Source organism: Oncorhynchus clarkii, chromosome 23 (assembly GCF_045791955.1).
Source record: "Oncorhynchus clarkii lewisi isolate Uvic-CL-2024 chromosome 23, UVic_Ocla_1.0, whole genome shotgun sequence".
NCBI classification, from domain to species: domain Eukaryota; kingdom Metazoa; phylum Chordata; class Actinopteri; order Salmoniformes; family Salmonidae; genus Oncorhynchus; species Oncorhynchus clarkii.
Window position 1 is genome coordinate 10,168,973 of NC_092169.1, and position 17,760 is coordinate 10,186,732.

The following is a 17,760-nucleotide window of genomic DNA, read 5'->3' on the forward strand; positions in this document are numbered from 1 at the left end:
GGGATACATTCAGTAACATGATACGAATATTCCTGGAAAATGTGGGGTAGGTGCGACATAAGACCAAAAAAGTTACACGGGTTTGAGTGAGAGGACTAACTGGCCACACACACCTCTCCAAAGTGCGCACAGTTCCTAAACTATTTCAAGAAGAGTCTTCAACTATAAGGTGCTTCTGGGCTCTTCTAGCAGTGCTGTTGATGAACTAGAGGAAGCACACTTGTAGTTGTTTGGAACACAACCCTGCGTCCCCGCCATCACACAGTTACTGTTGTTTAAGCAATCCAAAAACATGACCAGCTATAAGCAATAAAATACCATCTTCCAGTGTTAGGCTTTCACAGGGCTATTCAGAGAAACAGATTGTCATTTTGGTGCGGATAGAAAGGAGTCATGACTGCATTCAGGTGTGTGTTCTGCGGCAGATTTTCTTCACAACAGACAAACGTAGGCTCATTCTGTTCAGAAATGGCATTGGGTTTGACACCATGTCATCTTGTAACTGTACATCTAACACAGTGATAACATTTTCCTGACACTGTATATGACACGAGTTTTAGGATATGGAAATGTGAAGTGCACATTTTTACTCACGGGTGTTTGGCTTGCTTGTATAACTTCACAGCAGTATTTATTCTAATCGTCAGTGTCTCATCTTTCAAAATACAACGAGGCATCTTCATTTACAGCATGTCCCTCACTCAGAGAACAACAATGTTTTATAAAGTTGCCCAATTAGCGGGAGGGACGGGGGCGTCTTCTTGTCGCGTGCTGTGCTCAAATTCAGAACAGCTGTCAGTCAAAACCCATACAACGCTGTGAAGCGCAGAGCCTGATCTCTGACGTCATTTATAGCATGTTACTATACAGACACTGCGTTCTAATTTAGGGGCTTATTAGTGCCCAAATCTGCAATTATCAACCCGTATATACGGGCACAAGTGGAAAGGGCTACAATAGGTGAAAATTGTTCCCTCTAATACCCCCAGACGAGCGTTACAACATTGCCGTGCTTGTATCATCCATATTTGGTGAAATAATGATTTGTACAAGACCCAGACTGAAACCCAGACACATTATCTTGATCTTTCGTCTTTTTGTGTTTATAGTTCTGGAAAATGTTGAACTATGCTGGGATGCTAAAAAAATATGCTAGGAATGAGAAATTGGGAGATCTGTTTTCAAATGAACATGACACAGCCTCGCTCTCATCACCTGAGACACATTACACAATGTAGCCTAGTTACGGCAAGTAACAACAGAATGTCCAGCCCAGTCATTTCAGAGCAGCTGCTCTTGAGGCACTGCTAGCCTACCTCCAATGAAAATCCTAGCTTTGACTTGCCTAGCTAAATAAAGATCAAATACAAAATAATGCACTCTCACGAGTTGCCCAGTCACTTGTATCAGCTGGCAACAGGCAAAATAAAGACGCAGAGTCACATTCATTTGGGAACATAATATGACCCTTGTGTTTATCCAGATAAAAAAAAAAGGTGGCTGGCTTCTGGCCCTGTGGGTTTATTTTGAGAAGAGATCTGTTTAAAAAGAGAAAAAAACCTGGATGTCTCCATATCAGTAGTCTGTGTTCCCACGTGGCTGTCCCGTCTTTCTCTTCCTGGGCTATTTTAGCTTGTTGTTACCCGGTGGGGGAAGGTGAGGCCCATGTTTGCAATCAGACCCTTCCAACCATCTCCCAAGGGTGTTGCTTAAAGAATGATCTTTGTTTCTTTCGCACCAAAGCTATGGGACCGTTGAGAGCTTGGTGGACTGAGGGGATGGTGGGAGGAGACGGGGGTGGGACGCGGTTAGAGATATGTGTTTTCATCAATTAACTGGAGGGCGGTGGATATCCTCGCGTGAATAGCTTGTACTCAAGAAGAGCTCATAAAAAAAACAACTAATTTGTAACCCAGAAAAAAGCTATTAGTCTGCCTCAATCAGACAGGCATCAAAGTACTCTGTGCCCTCAGTGCACTTTGGAGATGAAATAACTACGCTTTAATCATTATCAAATAATCTTATGACAGCTTTTTCATTAACTCTCATTTTATGTCAGGGAGACTTTTCCCTGTTGGGCCTGAGAATCAAGTTTAACTTGGTTAGTTTGTACTCCTGTCTTACCTGACAGGTAGACTCTTTCAAGGTCAGAAATCACCACACATATTTTTCTACCATTACTTCCCTGTTTTCCACACTGAACAAAACCTAAAGCCCTTCACCAGTTTGTTCCCAAAAGTCTCCTGTTATTGAGAGGTACAAAGGAGGCACAGTGTACTGACTGGTTGTGTTGTGAGTCAGGAATGGCAGGGGCGTGAGGTTAGTGTTTATGTGTGGGCGCCGTGTTAACAGCCACATTATGCCCCCGGAGACAGTTTTCGCTGTTAAATAGATTGGCTTACGCGCAAACAAACACAGCCTTGTTCCCTGTTGACAAGGCTAGCAAGTTATCAATCTGCTTTTAGGTATTTGGGTGCCACCCTGTCATGGGGCCTGAAAAGCCCTCCATCAGTACTTTCGTCTGCCAGAGTAGATCTAGATTCCCCCTTATTACCGTAAGCAGACTTTGAGTTAACTCTCCATCTGCAATCACCCATCAGCATTGAAATGGTTTGATTTATTCTGAGCCAGCAATGGGCAATGCGGTTTAATGGTTCCTCTTTGAGGACTCTGACTGTACCCTCGGGCTCTCATCCCCTGTCAACCCATTGGAACTCAACCAGAGTCTTGATTAACAGATGTCAGCTCCCTTCGTTGAGTTTTTACAATGAAAGCAATTAATGTCAACCTTTGGAAATGAAACAGTAAGGCTACGTGGAGTTTGGCATTTGGAAGCGGAGGTAGGAGGGTGTTTTTGCACAGTGTTCTGTCCTTGAGGCTTGTGTGGCCAGGGATAAGAAAGTTGAATGCATGAGAGGAAGTGTTTGTTCATGGGTTTGATCAGTTGCCGTGCATGTGCACACCACGTGAGAGAAGGGGGGTTTTACCCCTATTTTCCCTTTCATTTTGTTTTCATATAATGGATGCTTGTGCTGTCGTTCAACTCAAATCCATGTGGGAGCAGAAATGTTTTTATTTTGCCGTGATTCTCATTTTCCCTAGAGGTCAGCTTGAGATCCCTATTCTTGTCCTTTAACAGCTATCAGACAATGCTAGTAAGCAGAGAGGCCTGCGTCAGGAGGACCACACCATGCATTCGTGATTTCAGATCAAAGTGGGATTAAAGCAACCTGTCATCAATCAAAACCAAGTGTGATGGTTTTTATTCTTGGCAGGTTTCCTGACGCCACCTCTAGCCTGGAGTCATGATAAACTATGGAACTGTTCTAGGTGACACTTCCAGTGCGATAAACAAAATGGTGTGTGTGTGTGTGTGTGTGTGTGTGTGTGTGTGTGTGTGTGTGTGTGTGTGTGTGTGTGTGTGTGTGTGTGTGTGTGTGTGTGTGTGTGTGTGTGTGTGTGTGTGTGTGTGTGTGTGTGTGTGTGTGTGTGCGTGCGTGCGTGCGTGCGTGCGTTGTATGCATGCATGCACGTGTGTCAGATGAAACGCTGGTTGTTTGTTTGATGGATCGTGTTTGTGTTGAACAGGTCAGAGTAGAGACTGTCAGAGTGGCCTTCCTCCTTCCTAAACAAATCTGGATGAGTCCTCAAATGCGGTCTACTCAGAAGTCAGAAGGAATCCCCAAAGTATCAGTAGAAAATGCATAACGCATTTGAAAAAACCTTGACATGTCCTAAAACGTGTTTATGTGCGAGAATGAAGCGTATATATTCCACCTACATTTGCTCTGAGTCATATACGCCTCAGAGATGGAATGATGGGCGTCAAAACAAAGAACTCTCTCTCTCTCTTCTCTCCAGCTATTCCTCTGACAGCTGGAGGATCCAGACAGGCGATGGACTGCCCCCAGGGATACAAGCGCATCAACAACTCCCACTGCCAAGGTAAGAGCTGCGGCCCACCTCTAGTTCAACCTCTCTGCGTCGACCCGCTGGCATTGTTTTGCTTGTGTTTTCCCACACAGAGAGCGTTTCTTAGCGTGGAGGAGGGCTTTGCCAAGAGAAATGAGCCCCAAAGAAATGATTTGTCACCAGCCACATAAAACCCTGCTAGAGAGCAGGGCTGCAAACCAGAAATGGGAATGAATATGCTTCCTTTTGACAATGATATAATTCTCTCGCTTTGTGTTGGTGTCCTGTGCGCTCTTCTCTGCTCTACTCCTTCCTTGGGCGGTGTGGGCCTGTCTACCTGTACACAGCACCCTCTGCTGGTCCCTCACCTTCCGGTCCTCCACAGACGCACTCACTCAGCCAACTCTGAGGCGAGAGAGAATATATTCTTAATTTACAACCCTAGTGTGCCAGCTGCCATTTGTTGTCTCCCAGAGCTGCCTGAAATCCATCAAGGATTAAAGTTTTTTTAAATTATTTTCTTTCTCCTCCTGACCTGCTCCACTCGCTCGTCAGTGATCAATCCTGCTTTAACAGGACCCCAAACACCATAACAGCCATGCAGGAGAGAGAGGAAAAAATAGGCAGGTGCCATATTTGATAGATTTCCCTAATCTGTATTGAATTTGAATATGATAGCAAGTGATGACTACAATACATCAGGGCTGGCAGGTCTGACCACTTTCAGGGGAGTCACTCTAAATCAAGCCTGCTCCGCGCCAGCGACTTTTGAACCCACTGTGGCCCAGTTGAAATCAAATCACATTTTATTGGTCACATATTTAGCAGATGTTATTGCGGGTGTAGCGAAATGCTTGTCACGAAGGATCCAATTCGGGAAAGTTGTATTTCTGGTTGGAATGCTGGTGAGTTACTGGCACTCTGATAGCTAAATGTTATTTCCGGCTGTATGCACTGATGCAAAAAAACGTTCTGGGCTAATAATGTAAGAAATAACACACACGCACACAAAATAAATACTGAAAAGTTGCTGCTAGAAGCAGAGCTGCCTTGCACGTCGGCGCCATCTTAAAAGATTCACTCAGCACTCCATTCAAGGGGAGAGAGAGGGAGACAGAGATAGAGAGGGAAAGATGGAGAGAGAAAGAGAGAGAGAAGGCCAGCCTCAGTGTCTGGGTGGGGGTCCATGTGGGCCACAGGCCTCTGCTTCAGGGACTTAACTGACTGCTCACTTTTTCAGAAGTAATTTATAACCCTTAACGCTCTCATCATCTCACCTGCAAACCCAGACCTCTGCTCCTCTCCATGGTAGCTGGCTGTTTGAACGGTCAGATCTTACAGAGAGGGGTTTTGTACAGCACTTTGAGATATCAAAATACATTTGATGTGATTTGATTGGATTCTGAACTAGTGAAGGCTTCTCCTTCAAATCGAGCTTGTGCCATTTGTTCGACAATAGCAACTGCCCAACACTTAGTACACTACATTATTCCACATCATTGAGGAATGATATATTGGAACAGTGGACGGTACATTGAAGACATTGATGATATCAGGGGACATCATTTGGCATCACTCCCTGCTCTCTTCAAAGGAATCCCATTCGTTGGCAGCACTGGTACTGTCGTGCATGGCACAACCAATAGAGGGCATCTGCCAGGGTTACACTGGTTCGCCATGAAGCAGAGCGCCAGCACGCCGAAGCGTTTGCCAGGCGCAAAGGGCTCTGAAAGGGGAGCTGAGGCCTGCTTGCTGCCTAGTCGGAGAGCTGCCAGGCTGAGGAGAACAGAGCGCCGGTCCAGGCCCCAGGAGCCCAGACTTGGCTATCCCTGTGGAGGTGCTGTGACTCACCCTGTAATCCACCACATCCTGTTCCTGTTATTATTCACCCTTTTTTTTTTACAGGGCCGATTTGGATTTCATTTCCAATTTGTTTTCCTTGGAGCTAGGTACGTGTGTTTACTAATCGCCAGACATGGTGTGACTGTGTCCAATATAAGATGTGGAGGGAAAAAGAGACAAGGTTTGCTTGGCTGGTTTAAAGATGTGTGGAGTCGGTTTGGTCCCGGGTCTGATCCAGGTTCTGATTAAATTCCCGAGTGAGCCATTTGAGTTCTGAAGCGGTGAGGTTAGGGGCAAAGTGTGGTGTTAGGCATGGTTAAGTTCAGTATGATTTCACTTGGACAAGCCAATCTCCCTCCCACAGACTTTAGTTTAGCACTTCTCAGGCACTGCTGAATGTTGTGGGGGCTAATGCGCAGGTGCGTCCCAGACAGATTATGTGAGCGGAGATGGAGTGGAGCGAGGAGTGGAGCGTGGCCAATTTGACAAGAGCAGGGAGCTAGATTCCCAAAGGCTGGAGCATCGGCCTTCTCTGCCCAGCTCCAATTTCACTCCAGTAGCGTTCACTTCACGAGCTCAGGGCCCGGCGGAGCATGCGTCTGTAGTCTACTTGTGTGCGGCTGTAAACCCCTTGCTTTAGCTACTCTCATGGAGTTCGCTAAATATTTTCAGAAAGACACTGATAAAACACACAGGTGCTAAATCAATCTGACTTACAAAGAGGAGGACCAAGAGCAAGAGTGGGAGTGTGGTGATGTAGCGTCCACAGATAAATAATCATTGTGGAATCTGAAAAGACACGTATCCCAAAAGCGTGATGGTGTACTTACTACGTGCACATGTTAAAAGAAAGGAACGAGGCGGGTAGATAACTAAGTGTGTCATTGTAGCAAAGTATTTCCAAACTCAAAACCAGATCTCTTAAACGTTTCGTTCATTTTTGTTCTATTATCTATACAATAGGCCATCATTGATTTTGGCCCAATAGGCCTGGCATATTCCCACGTCCGAGGAGCTTTCCGTTTTGATTGGGTTATTGTGCCTAAAAAACCTTTAGGCCTACCTATAGAGAGAAAGGCCTACCTATAGAGAGAAAGGCCTACCTATAGAGAGAAAAACTAACTTTGCATCTCTGCCCAGCCTGGCAAGAGTGGCCAAAAGGGTGTTTATCATCCCAGTAGCTCTGCAAATTCATTCTAAAAATGAATTCAAATGCACTAATTTCATTCTAAGTAAGTCACAGCCTATATGCGCAATTTATAAACTATAATGATTTAACACAACAAAATGTTGTTTAAATGCTGAGCGCTTTATGTCCCAGCCAGTCTACTGTGTCGCACTCGCAAATGCTTCACAATGTATTTCTTTGTAGGCTATAGCCTTGAAATAATTGAAATAATATAACCTAAATAATACATTTTCGATCCTTCTTAGGCTCCCTGTCTGGCACCTGACCTATTTAGAGTGTTTGTATGCTGTGTAATATGACATGTAGCCTATTTCAAATGATGTTCGCTTCTTACAATCACCTTTTCATGTTTATTCAAATACTTTTCATTCAAATCCAAATGGTTTGGTTTCAATACTTCAAAACCAAATGGTAGGTCCAGGTAGTCACAAGAATAGATGGGTGTTGGTTAAATTGATTTTAATTAATGGAGCGAATTTGGAGTGGCATTATTTTTCTGTGAGCACGGAGCGGTTGGAAAGGACATGAAGCGCCAGAGCGGTATGCAACTTGCTTCACTCTTCTCACATGCTCTGGTTCCAGCCCAGGCAGAGGATTTGAGGGAGCAGTGATTTATTCAACTTTATTTAACCAGGAGAACCCATTGAGACCAGGGTCTCATTTCCAATGGTAGCTGTGCTCCCATGCTTCTCCTCAACCTAGCATGACACATTTCTCTGTGTGTCATCAGAGGCAATTGGCTGCTCTCTGTGGGGCCCCAAGAGGCCAGAAATAGTCCATTCATCTCTCCTCCACTCGGCTCACCGCTGGGCCGTTTTATTGCCTTGTGGGTAATTATTCTGTCAGTGCGGTGATTGACAGCGCAGGTGGGCGCGGCGCAGAGGAGCGGTGCAGGTGTTGAAACTGTGAAACCACCAGTGGAGACGTGTTTGAGGACACGCCGCGTCCCGGAAGATGATAATTGCCATTCATTGATATTCCCGACAGAGGGTGTCATAGAAAAGAATGTTAACGCAAACATCTTTCTCCTCTTGAGATCTGCCCGAGAAAAAAAAGGGGGATTTTGATCATCTATCCTGTAGGGCAGGAAGCAACACCCTCATTCACCCACCCCAGGGGAAACGTCACTGGGAAGTGACGTCTCTGCCCCTGATTAGTGGTTCTTTGACAGTTTGACAGAGCCTCCTGTGTTATGGACCTGGGCGTGATGTAGCCGCTGAAATATTCATGACTTACATGGAAGGATATCAACATGCTGCCGGCTGGTGTTAGAGTGCCACACGGTGATGTGATGCTGTTCTTGTCATGACACCATCCACTTAGTGTCAGGCATCTAGCACACTCTCTGTGTACATGATGCTCCTGTACTGCTTCTGCTTTTCACTTTGCAAACAGAAAGTGAAAATATGTGTCCTGTGGAGCAGAATTAGGGGGAAAACAAAGCTCTCCTTTCGATACATAACTCAGACACATGCTTCGTATTTAGCCCTCTCAATAACAAACTGCACTTGTAAACTGGATGCCAGAAGAAATGAGCCAGGTATATGTAAACAGCTAAGAGGCAGCTGAGTTGGAAGGGGATACAAAGGCTCCCTGTCTCCTGTTAGGAGGAAGAATACGGGGGAGAGCATTATGTTGACCTTCTTCCAGCCGGACATATTATGTCTACCCTGCTGTTGCTTCCTGAACAAGCAGGGTTTCTCAAACCCGGTCCCCGGGACCCAAAGGCTGCATGTTTAGTTTTTTTCCCCTAACCCTACACATCTGATTCAAATGATCAAAGCTTGAGGATTAGTTGATTATTTGAATCAGCTGTGTAGTGCTAGGGCAAAAACTAAAACGTGCACGTCTTGGGGTCCCGAGGACCGGGTTTGAGAAACCCTTCTCTAGTGACTGGCTGACACAGCCCAGCTGCAATGAGCCAATGAACCCCTGAGGACATAAAGCATAAAGCTGTTAGTCCCACAGCCAGCCTCATAACCCAGACCTTGAACTAAGGAAATGAACCTGCTCTTCTGTGAGGTTACTACATAACCAGGATTCATGCCTAAGACCTGAAACTGTCTCTTCAACTCCACATTAATTACCTAAAACTACAGGGCTGCCTTGGACCAGAACAGTTATGTAGTGGCTACACCAGGGTTATGCGGCTACACCAGGGTTATGCGGCTACACCAGGGTTATGAGGCTACACCAGGGTTAATGGGCTACACCAGGGTTAATGGGCTATACCAGGGTTATGAGGCTACACCAGGGTTAATGGGCTACACCAGGGTTAATGGGCTATACCAGGGTTATGAGGCTACACCAGGGTTAATGGGCTACACCAGGGTTAATGGGCTATACCAGGGTTATGCGGCTACACCAGGGTTAATGGGCTACACCAGGGTTATGCGGCTACACCAGGGTTAATGGGCTACACCAGGGTTATGCGGCTACACCAGGGTTAATGGGCTACACCAGGGTTAATGGGCTACACCAGGGTTAATGGGCTACACCAGGGTTATGCGGCTACACCAGGGTTAATGGGCTACACCAGGGTTATGCGGCTACACCAGGGTTAATGGGCTACACCAGGGTTAATGGGCTACACCAGGGTTAATGGGCTACACCAGGGTTATGCGGCTATACCAGGGTTATGCGGCTACACCAGGGTTATGCGGCTACACCAGGGTTATGCGGCTACACCAGGGTTAATGGGCTACACCAGGGTTAATGGGCTACACCAGGGTTAATGGGCTACACCAGGGTTAATGGGCAGGGTTAATGGGCTATACCAGGGTTATGCGGCTACACCAGGGTTATGCGGCTACACCAGGGTTATGTGGCTACACCAGGGTTATGCGGCTACACCACGGTTATGCGGCTACACCAGGGTTATGTGGCTACACCAGGGTTAATGGGCTACACCAGGGTTATGCGGCTACACCAGGGTTATGTGGCTACACCAGGGTTATGCGGCTACACCAGGGTTAATGGGCTACACCAGGGTTATGCGGCTACACCACGGTTATGCGGCTACACCAGGGTTATGTGGCTACACCAGGGTTATGCGGCTACACCAGGGTTATGATATGAATGTGGTTGTTGTGAGCTATTATACAAACTCATGCACGGAAACAAATAAAATTATGATAATCGGTGGAGTTGCCAACTCATATGTGTCAGGCATACAGGCTGTGTTTTGCACACAACTCCATTCTATGCACATTCAGTTCATGTTCCTTTCTGTACTGTGTAATAAACACTAATATGTATATCAACAGTGCATTACTTTGTTCCTCTCCTTGTTGTTCTGTTGCAGATCTTAATGAGTGCCAGCTGCAGGGCGTGTGTCCCAACGGAGACTGTCTGAACACCATGGGTAGCTACAGGTGCAGCTGTAAGGCCGGCTTCATCCCTGACCCCACCCTCTCCACCTGTATCCGTAAGTCCTCTCTCTCTCTCTCTCTCTCTCTCTCTCTCTCTCTCTCTCTCTCTCTCTCTGTCTCTCTCTCTCTCTGTCTCTCTCCTTCTCCCTCTCTCTCTCCCTCTCCCCCTCTCTCTCTCTCTCTCTCTCTCTCCCTCCCTCTCTCTCTCCCTCTCCCCTCTCTCTCTCTCTCTCTCTCTCCCTCCCTCTCTCCCTCCCTCTCTCTCTCTCAGTGCCATTTTTGGGTGTGACATACATTTCTTTGAATTTGTATTAATTCAGCCCATACAGTCTGGGTTGCAGTCTAAGAATGTTGTGAATGCCGCAAATCGTACTGCAAAGGCTGCGTTTTGATGAAATGCATACGAATGTGGGAACAGATGAAAATGCATGGATGAAAAGCATGGTGTTTATCAAATTAATCAGATTCCCCCTAGAGCATGGAACACAAGGCACAGCATTTGAAAACACAGCAGATCTCATTTCTCTCTACTGAAAGAGGGAGGGACGGAAGGAGGGATGGATGGATGGATGGATGGATGGATGGAGGGAGGGAGGGAGGGAGGGAGGGAGGGAGGGAGGGAGGGAGGGAGGGAGGGGGATTAAAATCCTATTGACCTGATTCTATGTTCTCTGGGTTTTTGGTCGGAGAGCGATTGAACAGTGATGGCCTTTTAATCACTGTTCCAATGTAATCTTTGTTTCCCTGTCGGCTCGTTGTCTCTCCCAGTCCGACCACTGTGTGTGTGTGTGTGTGTGTGTGTGTGTGTGTGTGTGTGTGTGTGTGTGTGTGTGTGTGTGTGTGTGTGTGTGTGTGTGTGTGTGTGTGTGTGTGTGTGTGTGTGTGTGTGTGTGTGTGTGTGTGTGTGTGTGTGTGTGTGTGTTTGTGTGTGTGTATGTGTGTTTGTGTGTATGCGTGTGTGCGTTGTCATTCTTGTTTTTTCTTCTATTCCTGGTTCCCCTCTATTTATCTCATTGCTAATGAAACCTGAGTGGCCATTCATCAACATCACTGGCTACGGCAAGGAGCCTTGCTACCGTTTTGTTCTTACATGGAAAAAGGAGGCGTTTGAAATTCATCAGTGACATCAGCCATTGTGTCTGCCCCCTCCCCTGCATATGTTGCCTGTCATTGAACCCCCAATGTCAGGTCTAGACGTCTCCCCTCGTTGTGTGTGTTGAGTTACTGAGTTTCTCTGGCTCTCTACTGACCTGAAAAGCAGAGTGGAGTTTGGAGAGAAACATATTGGTGTCGATGAAGGACCAGGATATAGCCTGACCCTCCCCTGTACTGCGCCTTTGCGTGTTGATTGGCTTATAGTGTGCATGACAGTAACCAACCAAAACTGGCGTACCCATTGTGAGCGACACTTGACATTTACTTACATGTACATCCTGTGTCCAACTAAACGTATAACAAAAATAAACCAATGCATTCCATGCGTAGCACTTAAAAAATCTCGGACTCATTTGTATTTGGGGATTTTGACACGTCATCAAACATTCCACTGGTGCAAGACTGTAATTTTAGACAAATTCTTGACCAAAAGGTTAAAAATAATGACTGCTTGAAGTTCACAAGCCACACGTGATCAAGCTCCAAAATAGGGTAACATGATGGGACACAAATACAGCAACTGACTTGGAATGGAGGGAGGGCCATCCAGGGCAATCTAACAGAACCCCAGAAATCTCACCTCTCTCTATCCCTCTATCTCCACTACCCTCTACTGGGCTACCTCCCAACATCTGACAACGAGAGAGATTCTAACGTTGGGTCATTCACTGGCCTATTCATGGGACTGCTCTAGTTTAGCCTTTAGCAACTGAACCCAATAGCCAAGCCATAGCCCTTTTAGCTGGACCGTTACTGAGACTCGAAAAGACTCAAGTGTGTTAAACACGGTGGTGCTGCCATATCAGGGAGTTGGTAGTCACTGGTATTAATTGGTGGCAACTTTACTGTGGGTGGTAAGAAGGAGGGAGGAGGGGGGTGGATGGAGTTTGGGGAAGTGAGTGGAGACTAGAGCAAAAATGATTGCTGCCTGTCATGCACGATGTCCACCGTGTGTCCGAGCTGTGAAGTGTGAGACTCAGAGGCGCCGTCACAATTTTTTGTAGAGGGTTTGGGGGGACAGTGGTTCAGCGGTTTGAGCCCGCCTTTCCAACAGTAACACACACTCACACACACGCTTACACACACTCTCACACACACACTCTCACACACACACGCTCACACACACGCTCAGCTTTGTCAACATAATGACTGGAAACCTGAGAACTCTTTCCGCCTGTTTTGACGAATATCAATGCACCACACAAACTGCCTGAAGGGGAAAATGTTAGAGGAATTAAAACTTTGGAACAAGCCTTTGTGACCTTTTGTACAGGAATTGGTAAAGAAAAGGCTATTACCTTTCACTGTTGTTGGAATGATGTCTTGTAAACTTGTCCATTAACTCATTAATGCCTGCTGTTGGTCTGAACAGTACAACACAGTCACATTTGGGGTTTTGGAGACTGTTGTGCGAGAGAAATAAAGGAATGTCATGGTCCATATGTGATAGGACGGCTTACCAATTGAAAAATGAAGAAATGCTGAAAGAACATCATATGGCTCTAGCTCTACTTGGAGGTCAAAGCCTTAGAGAGTCTTTGTTCCGTTGGTGCCTTGCCGTGCCACAGTTTCCACTCCTGCTCCCCCACTTCAGGATTTGAGCTGCTTCAACCCCTCATGATGGGCACCATTCAGAAACACTCAACCAACCCTACTGCATGCTGTTATTTGAGTCAGCGTTTGACTTTGCTAACTAGTGCATGAAGCCATGGCATGAAGCGCTCAATGTGTGTACACCCAAAGAGCTTTCGATGTTGTATGTGTCGCGTGTGTTTTGTGTTTGAGCGTTTAGTTGAGTCAACACTTTCTTCATAGCTCAAAAATCCTGCGTCGAAGATATGAAAGGTCTCAGCGGTAGCAGATAACTACGCCGAGATGTTTCACATTTTCCTTGGTATTTTTGATGTTGTTGTTATAAATGTGTGACTACTGGACTCTGTGTTGGGCGGGGAGATTCCGGTGAAGGGGGACTTCTTTACTTCTCTTCTCTTTATTTCTCTTCTCTCCCCCATGTATGTGTCTCCCCCCCACTGTGGCGCACCTCCCCTCGCCCCTCTCCCTCCACCCTCCGCCGCACCTCTTCAGCTGACACCCCTGCCGTCCACGAGGAGAAAGGGGCTTGTTTCCGATTGGTCAGTTCGGGGAAGCAGTGTTTGCACCCGGTGCCTGCTCAGCTGAGCAAACAGCTGTGCTGCTGCAGTGTGGGCAAGGCCTGGGGCCCGCGCTGCGACAAGTGCCCCCTGCCAGGAACAGGTAAGGTCCCCAACGCCGGCACCTCTGAGCTCCAGACAGACTACACCTCTACCCATCCATCTATTCCACCAATCTCACACTGAGAGATGGAAATATGGGACCAATGGCATTCATTCATCCGACCCCCCCCCCCCCCCCCCCCCACAGACACTCTCTCTCTCTCTCTCTCTCTCTCTCTGTGCATGTGGTTAACTGCTTTGCCAAATATATGCTTTTAGATGCAGTTAAATCCCCACCACCACCACCACACTCCCACTGTCTCCCCTTACTCCACCACCACCACCACACTCCCACTGTCTCCCCTTACTCCACCACCACCACCACCACACTCCCACTGTCTCCCCTTACTCCACCACCACCACCACCACACTCCCACTGTCTCCCCTTACTCCACCACCACCACCACCACCACACTCCCACTGTCTCCCCTTACTCCACCACCACCACACTCCCACTGTCTCGCCGTACTCCACCACCACCACCACACTCCCACTGTCTCCCCTTACTCCACCACCACCACCACCACACTCCCACTGTCTCCCCTTACTCCACCACCACCACCACCACCACCACACTCCTACTGTATCCCCTTACTGCACCACCACCACCACACTCCCACTGTCTCCCCTTACTCCACCACGGCTCCCCCTCTGTCAGTGCAACCTGTACGGGTATTATGGTCAGTGTTCGCCTTGGTGATACAATAGCAGACGCCTGCAGATCATGTGGACCACAGCCACACTAAATAGATAGAAGCTGTTCGCTGAGTCCTCACACTTCCACTCAAAAAGGTCTGTCTTATTTCATTTATGACGTCGAGCCAAACATTCCATTAGACCTGGGAGTTTATCTGGGAATAAGTCTAACCCTTTTCTTCATCTGTGCCTGTATTGTCTGTCTGGGCTCCGAGAGACATTACTAAATGACCTCGTTTTGCCTAATTAACAACACCAGTCAAATTAATCTGGGTTGCCAGATTCCTTTGGTTGCCAGATCCTCCAGGTTTGCAGTTTGGTACAGCAGGTTGTTATAGAGAGTGTGGGTGGTAGAGTTAGAGGATGATATCTTGGAATGGGGCCCATTTTTCCCCAAGTGAGAACATCTCTGTGGGTAAGATTAAGAGCTGTTATAACTTCTTAGGGCTGCAATCCCGTTAACGGGATGATATGACAACAGCCAGTGAAAGTGCAGGGTGCCAAATTCAAAACAACAGAAATCTCATAATTACAATTCCTCAAACATACATGTATCTTATTCCGTTTTAAAGGTAATCAATAAATATTGAAATGAAGCAGCCTACTGCTCGGTGCGTCACCTTTGCATTGTGGGAAATGTAGTATTGGTGCGTGTAAAAGATCTGCGGGCTGCCGGCTTGCTGCGGGCCGGTTCTAATAATAAATCAAGATCATCCCAGGGGCCGTAAAAAACCTTCTTGCGGGCCGGATGTGGCCCGCGGGCCTTGACTCTGACATATGTGAGTTAGAGGATGATATCTTGGAATGGGGCCCATTTTTCCCCAAGTGAGAACATCTCTGTGGGTAAGATTAAGAGCTGTTATAACTTCTTAGGGCTGCAATCCCGTTAACGGGATGATATGACAACAGCCAGTGAAAGTGCAGGGTGCCAAATTCAAAACAACAGAAATCTCATAATTACAATTCCTCAAACATACATGTATCTTATTCCGTTTTAAAGGTAATCTTGTTGTTAATCACACCACAGTGTCCGATATCAAATATGCTTTACAGCGAAAGCTCCACAAATTATTATGTTAGGTCACCACCAAGCCACAGAAAAACACAGCCATTTTTCCAGCCAAAGAGAGGAGTCACAAAAAGCACAAATAGAGATAAAATTAGCCACTAACATTTGATGATCTTCATCAGATGACACTCATAGGACTTCATGTTACACAATACATGTATGTTTTGTTTGATAAAGTTCATATTTATATTTAAAAAATCTGAGTTTACATTGGCGCGATGCGTTCACTAGTTCCAAAAACATCCAGTGATTTTGCCTAGCCACATCGATTCAACAGAAATACTCATCATAAATGTAGATGATAATACAAGTTATAAACATGGAATTATACATATACCTCTCCTTAATGCAACCGCTGTGTCAGATTTAAAAAAAACTTTACGGAAAAAACAAACCATGCAATAATCTGAAAAGGCGCTCAGAAAAAAAATCAAATTAGCCACCATGTTGGAGTCAACAGAAACCAGAAATTACATGATACATATTCCCTTACCTTTGATGATTTTCATCAGAATGCACTCCCAGGAATCGCAGTTCCACAATAAATGCTTGATTTGTTCGATAATGTCCGTTATCTATAGCAAAAGTAGCTAGCATTAAGTACACATATCAAACGCTCGTGCATTACTTCAGACAAAAACTATATTACAGGTCGAAGAAACGTTTCAAACTAAGTATAGAATCAATCATTAGGATGTTTTTATCATAAATCTTCAGAATCTTCTGAGAATTCCTTTGTGTCTAGAGGAGCAAGTCGATATCATGTGGAATGCGCATGACCAGGAAATGGCTCTCTGCCAGTACCTGACTCATTCAGCTCTTATTCAGTCCCACAACACAGTAGAAGCCTCATTCAAGGTTCTAAAGACGGTTGACATCTAGTGGAAGCCCTAGGAAGTGCAACTTCATTCATATCCCAATGTGAATTCAATAGGGCCTGAGTTGAAAATCGACCAACCTCAGATTTCTCACTTCCTGTTTGGATTTCTTCTCAGGTTTTTGGCTGCCATATGAGTTCTGTTATACTCACAGACATCATTCAAACAGTTTTAGAAACTTCTGAGTGTTTTCTATCCAATACTGAGACTGACAAGACTGAGGAGCAGGCCGTTTACTCTGGGCACCTCTGTGCACCTTTCATCCAAGCTACTCAATACTGCCCCTGCAGCCATAAGAAGATAAGAGTAAATGATAGACTTGTGCTCCATAATCAGGAAATAAACTTGAGTAGACATATATGATTGGTGTAATCATTTCAGGACTAACCTTGATGTGAAGTGCAGCGTTTTTTAAGGTATCTTTTCAATGTGTTCTTCTTCGTTTGTTGGAATGTTTACCAATGTAGCTGGATTAGTTACTGTTTGATCTGATATATTTGTTTCACTATCAATGTTAAATGTAGTGTTTTAACTGCAATTGGCTGGGTTCTTGCTGGGCCACTCAAGGACATTCAGAGACTGGTCCTGAAGCCACTCTTGTGTTGTCTTGGCTGTGTGCTTAGACTCGTTTTCCTCTTGGAAGGTGAATCTTCGCCCCAGTCTGAGGTCCTGAGCGCTCTGGAGAAGGTTTTATGTACTCTATGTACTTTGGTCTGTTCATCTTTCCCTCGATCCTGACTAGTCTCCCAGTCCCTGCTGCTGAAAAACATCCCCACAGCATGATGCTGCCACCACCATGCTTCACCGTAGGGATGGTGCCCGGTTTCCTCCAGGCGCGATGCTTTGCATTCAGGCCAAAGAGTTCAATCTTGGTTTCATCAGACCAGAGAATCTTATTTCTCATGGTCTGAAAGTCTTTAGGTGCCTTTTGGCAAACTCCAAGTGGGCTGTCATGTGCCTTTTACTGAGGAATGGCTTCCGTCTGGCCATTTTACCATAAAGGCCTGATTGGTGGAATGCTGCAGAGATGGTTGTCCATCTGGAAAGTTCTCCCATCTCCACAAAGGAACTGGAGCTTTGTCAGAGTGACCATCGGGATCTTGGTCACCTCCCTGACCAAGGCCCTTCTCCCCCGATTGCTAAGTTTGGCTGGGTGGCCAGCTCTAGTGAGTGTATTGGTGGTTCCAAACTTCATACATTTAAGAATGATGGAGGCCACTGTGTTCTTGGGACCTCAATGCTGCAGACATTTTTTGGTAGTCTTCCCCAGATCTGTGCCTCGACACAATCCTGTCTCGGAGCTCTACGGACAATTCTTTCAACCTGGTTTTTGCTATGACATTCTCTGTCAACTGTGGGACAGGTGTGTGCCTTTCCAAATCATGTCCAATCAATT

The 17,760-nt window shown here is 46.1% G+C and overlaps 1 protein-coding gene across 7 annotated transcripts in view; it reads left to right on the forward strand.

The window, feature by feature from the left end:
- LOC139381140 (latent-transforming growth factor beta-binding protein 1-like) overlaps positions 1-17,760 on the forward strand; it is a 135,389-nt gene that overhangs the window by 70,382 nt on the left and 47,247 nt on the right. For 4 of the 7 annotated variants that reach the window (XM_071124477.1, XM_071124478.1, XM_071124480.1 and 1 more), the window contains exons 9-11: positions 3,862-3,945; positions 10,248-10,370; positions 13,555-13,722. In XM_071124477.1, the coding sequence (XP_070980578.1) occupies positions 3,862-3,945; positions 10,248-10,370; positions 13,555-13,722 (375 nt within the window). The remainder of the gene's footprint in view (positions 1-3,861; positions 3,946-10,247; positions 10,371-13,554; positions 13,723-17,760) is intronic. The other 3 variants (XM_071124479.1, XM_071124481.1, XM_071124483.1) reach the window with 1 other exon arrangement.